We start from the raw sequence: 9,251 nt of genomic DNA, 5'->3' as shown, positions 1-9,251 counted from the left end.
GTCATAAGTATTGCTTTTTTTGTCATAAGTTTGACTTTTTATCTAATAATTAGAGACGGTGCGACACGCGTCATAATCTGAAGCCACGCCCACCGGAAGGAAAAAACAAACCAACCGTCTCTCCATTGACTTTCTATTGCGTTAGGCGGCCTTACTGTTATTTCTGACTTATAACAAAAAACGAACAATGTCTAAAAGCTGATATGTGACCAGGTGTACAGAAAACACGCTAAACAACCCAGAACAGTGTTTATAAGCTGCTGACCCCCAAAAAATAGCGTTTAAGACATAAAATGATAGAGACAGAGCACGACATGTTATACACGGAGAACTAAACACTTGATGGGAAAGTAATCAGCGACAGGAAATATAATAGAATATAAAACTGACATTTGGATATCTGACTAAATGTTTACTGCACACGTAGACATACTGAGACACACTGAGGGTCAGGATCCCAAAACTGAGCCATTCTTCCTGATGAAGCTTCACCTCTTATTGCCTGTGTCCACTTTTGTCTCCTTAAACGCTCGTTTGTTTGGGTCGACAACTTATAAAAACGTAGCTATATATTTTTTAGCTTGTTTGCTGCACACCTTGTCACATATCAGCTTTTAGACATTGTTCTGTTTTTTGTAATAAGTCCGAAATGACATAAATACGCTCAGTCTGTGTGCGCTGCAGTTCACCGCGCCACCACAGGGCGGCAGCACCGCCTCACTAAAGCGCATTACAACCGCCAAAAGCTGCATTCAGACGGTGGTCAACAATTAATACATGATACAATAACAACAATACAAATAATAATAATAATAATAATAATAATAATAATAATACAAATCAGGATGCGAGTGTATTTTTAAATGGCCACAGTGGAGAAATATGTTATGATTTAGTGTAGTTACAATCTCTACCAGAGTCTGATGGACAACTGATCACGTGTCTGTGTTGGTCACGTGTCAGTTCAAAAAGTGGATTTGGGGTTTATCTAAGAAAAAAGAAAGAAAAAAACGTGATTACGACTTTTAAAAGTAGACATTTTGATTTTATCTCAACATTTTGACATAAAAGTGATAATTATGATTAATCCATAAAAATTTAAATGATGACTTATCTCAAAAATATCACATAAAAGTAATAAATGTGACACACTAATTCATAATCATGACATAAAAGTGATATTTATGACATACTAAATCATAATTATTATTAAAACGTCCAATATCTCAGATAAAAAGTAAAATATTGACATTAAAGTAAAATTGATGACATACTAAGTCATAATTATGATTAATAATCTAATTTATAGAATAAAAATAATTGAAATTCTGACTTTTAAAAGTAGACATTTTGATTTTATCTCTAAAATTTTGACATAAAATTGATAATTATGATTAATCCATAAAAATTAAAATGATGACTTATCTCAAAAATATCACATAAAAGTAATAAATGTGACACACTAATTCATAATTCATTTCATACTAAATCATAATTATGATTAAAACGTCAAATATCTCAGATAAAAAGTAATGATATTTAGTCATAATTGATGAATAATCGAATTACTTAAATAAAAAGTTGAAATTATGACATTAAAGTGATATTTATGACATACTAATTCATAATTATGAGATAGTGTTGATATTATGACACACTAAGCCATAATTATGATTAAAATGTCACATTTCTTAGATAAAAAGTAAACATGACACATAAGTGATGATTATGATATAGTAATTCATAATTATGAGATACATGTTTAAATTATGACATACTAAGCCATAATTACGATTAAAAATTAAAACGTAATAGATACAAAGTAAATTATTGACATTAAAGTGATAATTATGAATACTAAGACCTAATTATGATTTAAAAGTTGTAGTTTTTTTAGATAAAAGGTCTTTTTTTGATAAGAAGTGTTAAGGCCTCTCTTGATGGACTCTTCCTCGTGTTTGAAGCACAAACAGACATAAATATGCTTATATTTGTATCATACAGTAAAGAAATGAGCATTGACTGACGCGCTGAGAGCAGAAATATGGAGTTAATACGACAGATTACAGGTTTGATTCATGTTTATCAGATTAAGGTCCACAGTGTATGTGTGGCTCTTTTTAAAGGGAAGCTGAAGATGTTCGACACACTCGAGCTCTGACACTAAACCAGCGCGGATTTATGATTTATGACGCGAATTATGATCTGTGGATATGAGTGCAGTTCTCGATCTGACCGGCAGGTGGCGCTGTTCTTCTGTAAATGAGTCCGCCGATGCGCTTTAAGATCAATTACAGATCATTTACTCCACAACAGCACGAATATAATAATACACTCTGACCTCAAAAACGGGCTTTCTGACCAAATAATACATTATTATCTTTAGTTCATTCTTCAACCTGTAGCCTATCTCCGGAAAAGGCCAAATTCAACAGAAACTCTACATATTATGATTATTATGGGTGCACTTTATAGAAAGCACTATATATGAGGTTTAATAGCATATAAGGTGAAATAGTTTAGTAGATTCAGGATAGTTATTGTAATTATTTACTATAATACGTCTGTATGTGCGGAACATGACCGTAAAATAAACGTATTATTATTATTATTATTATTATTATTTTCGTTGTTAACGTATTTAGGTCAAATCATTTTTTGAAGGAGTTACACTTCGTGTTTCACTTATATGAGGGTTTATACTGATATTACAGTTTATAAAGTGAAAATATTATATATAACTGATTAAAATAAGTCATGCCATGTTTTACACGCTAAACAAAGCTGTATTAAAATACAGTAATGTGTCAACAAAAACTTTACATGATCTGAATATGTAGTCGAGCCTTTGCTTTTGGACGGAAAGTGGGAAATAGTAATAATAATAATAATAATAATAATAATAATAATAATAATAATTCACTCGTGCATATTAATAGTTTTCACCCTTTTTCCCGGATAGACAGACTTTAATACTAATGCATATTTATGAGATAAATGTTGAAATGATGACATACTAAGCCATAATTATGATTAAACGGTAACATTTATTAGAAAATTATGACATAAAAGTGAAAATTATGATATACTAAGCCATAAACATGATTAAAAAGTGAAAAGTATTAGATACAAAATAAAACATTTACATAAAATGTATAATTATGACATGCTAATTCATAGCCTAATTATGAGATAAATGTTGAAATGATGAAATACTAAGCCATAATTATGATTAAAAAGTCAAATCTATTATACAAAGTAAAAAAAATGACATAAAAGTGAATAATGACATACTACCTATTTCATATTTATGAGATACATGTTGAAATTATGAAACACTAAGCCATAATTATGATTAAAATGTAAATTATATTGGATAAATAGTCCCTCTGAATATACTGTAAATACAATCAAGACTTTGTTTTTGCACGGAAAGAGGGAAATTATGACGATATAATAATTCAAATAATAATGTACATTTTCACACTTTTTTTCGGACAGGCTTTATTACAGTCCAACATATGAATGAAATGAAATTACAGATGAATGAGCAGAAAGTGTGTGACACACAATATGATAATAAAACACATCAATAAATGAGTTTTTAAATGCAAACAATATAAATAAAACAACCACAAAACACGCAAAGGCACGATTAACATTTCGCTTGATAATGTAGAGAACCATCAATAAATAAATAATTAAATACAATTATTCGGAGAGTCCTGTTATTATTATAAGCCATCCTCATAATATTTCAAAAAGCGCTTTTTTGCTCTTCTCGTGATTTTGATGAAGGTCTAAATTGGCTAATTTAAATTCCGCCATGGTCATATTTCATAAATCATATAATCAGGAGATGAGCTCTGTTTGTGCGTTTGGCTCACACACTTTAAGAGAAAACCAGTGTGTGTAAAGAACATTAAAGATAGCATCAAAATAATAATACACAAAAATCTACCAGTTTAATATCTGGAAAACCATCGCTTTTGCAGCTGCATTTCATTTTACACGCTTGTGCTTTCTTTCTTTTTTCACCCCAGTCCATCTGAATTATATATTTTGAGGATTATTGTAGCATCAAACCATGAAGTTATAAGATCTGATCTCACGCCGTTTCTAACATTTTATACGCTAAAAACGACGAGTTACATTTAAAACAATGACATGTTTTTCGTAATAAGGCTATAATAATCCGCGAAAGAGACGTATAGGCAACAGGCGACGCGTATTAATATTTCACAAGTGTAAAAAGAACCTCACAATGGATCTGAGTGCGTTTTAATGAGCGTTTAATATAACATGCGAATAATCGTTTTCGCTTTTAATCTTACGGCTACGTTAGATAACGATAGATAGATATTCCCTGGTCAAAAACGATGTCCTATAATCAAATGACCGGTTTTAATATAATTAGCGACACAGATATATGAGGTTAATGTAGGATACGTAATCTGCCAGTGTCATAAAGTAAACGAGTCTATTGTGTCAAATGTTGAAACAATGATTTCTACAGCGCGACGCGTCATTAAAGGCGCTGCGATACGAGCTTTGATGGAGTGCGGCTTTGTCTCGGTTACGGACATGCAAATTAGCCGCCAGGCTTCGTCCAATCAGAGAATGGCGTCACTTAGCGTCTTCCAATGGGAGATGCGCGCTTGCAGGTGGCGTCGCGGTTATCAGGATAGAGTCCATTGACCGGCGAAGCGGCGACTCAGATGCGGGGATCGCAGCACTCAAAGCGGGCGTGAAATCTGCTGACGGCCGCCGTCTGGATTCTCCTTCGGAAAACTCCCACGACACTTTTTTTTTTGCATGGAAAACCATTTGCAAAACTTTTTGAAAACTCGCAGTGCACGTTCTCTTGGATGAAGTTGTGGGTGCTAAACTTTGTTATACTTGCTTCGCGGTTCATCCAGTGGTTCACCAATGTTAGCAGTCGGGCAGATGGATACTAACCGGCAGAGTGCGTTCGTTTTGGGCAGCACTCCACTGGCTGCGCTTCACAACATGACCGAGATGAAGACTTCTTTATTCCCGTACACCCTGCAGAACCCCGCGGGCTACAAGACGCATTCCCTCGGCAACCTGAACTCTCAGATCGCGCTCGGAACGCCGCATGGAATAAGCGATATTTTGGGAAGACCCATAACCACCGCGGGACAACTTCTCACAGGCTTTCCCAGAATTAACGGGTTGGCTACAACAGCTGGGATGTATTTTAACCCGGCGGCCGTGTCTCGGTATCCCAAACCCCTGACGGAGTTGCCCGGGAGGGCGCCTATATTCTGGCCGGGAATGATGCAAGGTTCGCCCTGGAGAGACCCGCGGGTTCCCTGTCCGGGTGAGTCTTACTCTTCCTGGCCTAAAATTAGGATCTAAACACGTCTCACTTTGAAAAAAAAAAAGGGTATTTGTGTTACCATAATAACAATAACCTTTTAGTTATCTTACCAGTTTTATCCCCTTACAATCTAAAGTACATTTCCTTATATGTTTGTGTAATTGAAAGAGCTCATTAAGATATCTATTGACCTTTTATTTTTATTTTTTGGGGTTGAAAATTGACAAAGCCAGAAATTAGGTTGTTTAAACCCCCAGTGAATGGCCCCATTCAAACAACCCAATTTCTGTGTTTGTCCATTTTCAACCTAACTTGGGTTATTTTTAACCCAGCGTTTTTAGTGCGGAATATTATTTTGCTGCGTGTCTGACAGGCGTCCCATGATATTATCGACAGCAATATTCCCTCGCATTGTGATGTCTTATTTAGGCTATCTGGCTGATCATGTGTCATTTTCCTCAGGCCAGGCGAACATGATGCTGGATAAGGATGGCAAGAAGAAACATTCCAGACCGACTTTTTCAGGACAGCAGATTTTCGCGCTGGAGAAAACCTTCGAACAGACCAAATATCTGGCCGGTCCAGAGAGAGCTCGACTCGCATATTCTCTGGGAATGACCGAAAGTCAAGTTAAGGTAGATACACGAGTTATTATTAACTTTTTTTCTTCTTTTTTAAATGCTAATTTAATTTGCAAATCATGGTAAACGGGCAGCATGAGACTGACAGCTTATTTTATCTGTGAAAACATTGTCAGTTAGGCGACCGTTTAAACCGTTGGTTTAAATTTTTAAATTCAAATTTAAACCCAACGGTCGGTTTTATCCGTATATTATCCAAACATGGGTTAACATAATCAAGCAAAAAAAGTTGAAGAATTCATAGCTAATGTTGAAATGAAAATTATTGGGCTTCTTAATAATATTCTTAACCATTTTGCGGTCAATGTTATATTCACGCCTATTTACAAACTCGCTGGTCAACAAGCAAAAAATGTAGGCCTATTATTTTAAACAATAACCTGCTCTTAGTTAAATTTAATGAGTCATTTTCTTTTTTTAAAGCTTAGTTAAATTACTGTAATTATGGACAGTGTGCTGAAGTGTTTTTCCCCCCTCAGGTTTGGTTTCAGAACAGAAGAACTAAATGGCGGAAGAGACACGCTGCTGAAATGGCCACGGCTAAAAAGAAACACGATTCAGAGACGGAGAAAATGAAGGAGAGTTCTGAAAACGAGGAGGATGATGAATATAACAAACCTCTGGACCCGAACTCCGACGACGAGAAAATCACAAGACTGTTGAAAAAGCACAAGACGAGTAACCTGTCCCTAATTAGCCCGTGCAGTAACAGCTCGGACACTTTGTGATGATATTGAGATAAAGACTCTAAATTATTATCATCTTCATCATCATCATCATCATCAGCCTCAATTCTTCTAGGAAAACGAGGCAGAATTAAGCAGGGTATAAACACTGTTCACGCGGCTTTTGCTTTGCTTTGAATGCGGTTGTACAGTTAGAAGTGGACGTGAGATGTATATATATTTTTTACTGAGTAAATTATGTTATGAAAGCATCACGAAGACGTGCCAACTTTCTCCTCATCATCGCCATTTAAGATCATCTTTGTCTTCGACCGCTGAAAAATAATTTAGCCTAAAAGTTTCACTTTTTTAATTTTCAAAACAGGTACACAAAGTGTATAAAAGTGCCAGTGCTGTAAATGATGTGAATAGAATTTGTTTTAACAATGTCCTTTTGGTCGCTTATACTACTTTCAATGGAAGGAGTTTATGTTTTACCTCACCGCGCGAAAAATACACAAAGATGGACATAAATATCGACGAAGAGAATATTATTGCTTCCGTGATGAAGGAAGAAAAAACTTTGTATTATCAATAAATTATTTAACAAGCCAATATTTTACATTTGTCCTGGTTCTTTATCATGTCATGCATTTACTGTTGTGTAAGCTGTTTTTATATTGATTGTTTTTGGCGCGCATATTTTTGAGGTGCAAACAAATGCATATTATAGGCTATATCTGTGAATTAACAGGCTGTAGTTAATAGAATAACTAGTAATGGTAATAACATTTCTACATGATTGATCCTATAGTACGATTATTAGCATTAAATTACAGACATGTAGGCGTTTATATTAGATAAATATCTATAAGATCTTTATGTTTGGTTAAGAGCCAAAACTGCAGGTTCACCTCGGACAGGTCTTTTTAAAAAGACATTTACATATTTTCTTATATTTGTGTTTCTCAAATCTAAAAAAATAAAATAAATAAGAATAACAGCTTTCAGGATTTTTCTGTCAGCGTTATTTGCGGATTTGACGTAGTAAGTCTCTTAAATAGAAGTTAAACAATGTTTTTGTGATACATTATACAAAATAAAAATAAAAAAGGTTTGACAGTAGACTACACTACTTGGGTTCTGTAGCAATTTCGATTTTGATCGTAACGAAAATCGCGAACTCGCGAGCGTCTAAAATTAACTTGTAATCTAACTTACAGAAATATTTGTAAACATTGCAAAACAAACAAACAATATACAGGCTATATATATGCTCACATGCAAAAGGAAGACATATTCTGGGATCTTTTTATTAGCGGGAGTTTTAACTGTTTTGTGACTTACATAGTTTCATCTTAAAACAATTCCGCCATAACAAATTATTATATCATGTGTTCAATAATTTATACATTTTTTATAAACAGTTTGATGAACACGCAATGTCATAATGTATAGTATAATATTGTAAATAATAATTATGACGGGTAAACAATGCGACCCCCCCACCCACCACCACCACCGCCACCAAAACAATATAAATGCTCATGCACGATCATCTGAATGTCAAAGGCTTGTTTAGCGAATCTCAGGGGCCTTCTAGTGTTCTTAACTAATGACAAAGAGGCATTGATTCATTCATTCACTCATTGAGTTCTAATGGTTTTATTGCTTTTGGAGGTCTTGCCATGATCCATGAAGTCTAATCGCTATCTGCTTAAAGAAAAGAGTGAAAATCTTATCACCTGACCTGCTGGGAAAACAGTTTAACAAGCAGTTTTTCTAACCAAATCACTGTCAAGGCGACACAAAATCATTCCCACAGGTTCAGATCAATCCAATCGGTCAAACTCTGTAGTGTAGAATTAAATCAGGAGGAGCGAACACACACACACACACACGTTTGTTTTTGTGACATATGGGGACATTCCATAGGCGTAATGTTTTTTATACTGTACAAACCGTATTTTCTATCCCTTACACTGCCCCTAAACCTACCCATCACACACACACACACACACACACACACACACACACACACACACACACACACACACACACACACACACACACACACACACACACACACACACACACACACACACACACACACACACACACACACACACACACACACACACACTTATAAGCCTTTTGAAGAGTGAGGATGGCCAATGTCCTCATAAGTCATACCCAGGTCATTATGCACTTTTGTGTCCTCATATGTCACAAAAAATGCCCACACACACACACACACACACACACTTTACTTTACAGTGTTCATGTAACTGAAGTAAAACACTAATGCATGCACTTCACATGTGATTATGTTAGTGTGTAAAATAGACATTGTAAAGTAAAGTGTACAGAAACTCCTCCCGCTCCTTAATTTGAGTGTTTTTTTTTCTTATGCATAACACCATCACACTGCAAAAAAGGCTTTCCTTACTCAGTATTTTTGTCTTGTTTCTAGTCCGAACATTTAAAAATTCTTTAAACAAGAAGTATTTACTAGACAAGCAAAAGTAATTGTCTTGTTTTGGGGAAAATAACTCTAAATGAAGAGAGTTTTTGCTTAAAATAAGATAAATAATCTGCCAA

The 9,251-nt window shown here is 34.9% G+C and overlaps 1 protein-coding gene across 1 annotated transcript; it reads left to right on the top strand.

The window, feature by feature from the left end:
- The first annotated feature begins 3,274 nt into the window (after positions 1 to 3,274).
- Positions 3,275 to 7,645, top strand: nkx6.2 (NK6 homeobox 2). The gene is made up of 3 exons (XM_067421279.1): positions 3,275 to 5,344; positions 5,807 to 5,979; positions 6,465 to 7,645. The coding sequence occupies exons 1-3, from the start codon at positions 4,930 to 4,932 to the stop codon at positions 6,711 to 6,713; spliced, it is 837 nt and encodes a 278-aa protein (XP_067277380.1). The 5' UTR covers positions 3,275 to 4,929; the 3' UTR covers positions 6,714 to 7,645.
- Positions 7,646 to 9,251: the final 1,606 nt, after the last annotated feature.

Source organism: Pseudorasbora parva, chromosome 17 (genome assembly GCF_024679245.1).
Source record: "Pseudorasbora parva isolate DD20220531a chromosome 17, ASM2467924v1, whole genome shotgun sequence".
Taxonomy (NCBI): Eukaryota; Metazoa; Chordata; class Actinopteri; order Cypriniformes; family Gobionidae; genus Pseudorasbora; species Pseudorasbora parva.
Note: the sequence above shows the minus strand (reverse complement) of the source record. Positions and strands in the feature narration are given on the sequence as shown.

What these genes read in the sequence shown, in the direction of transcription:
- nkx6.2 (XM_067421279.1), top strand. Translation starts at nt 4,930, where the DNA reads ATGTTAGCAGTCGGGCAGATGGATACTAACCGGCAGAGTGCGTTCGTT. An exon ending in CCCGCGGGTTCCCTGTCCGG is followed by an intron (nt 5,345 to 5,806) that starts GTGAGTCTTACT and finishes CATTTTCCTCAG; the next exon opens with GCCAGGCGAACATGATGCTG. An exon ending in TGACCGAAAGTCAAGTTAAG is followed by an intron (nt 5,980 to 6,464) that starts GTAGATACACGA and finishes TTCCCCCCTCAG; the next exon opens with GTTTGGTTTCAGAACAGAAG.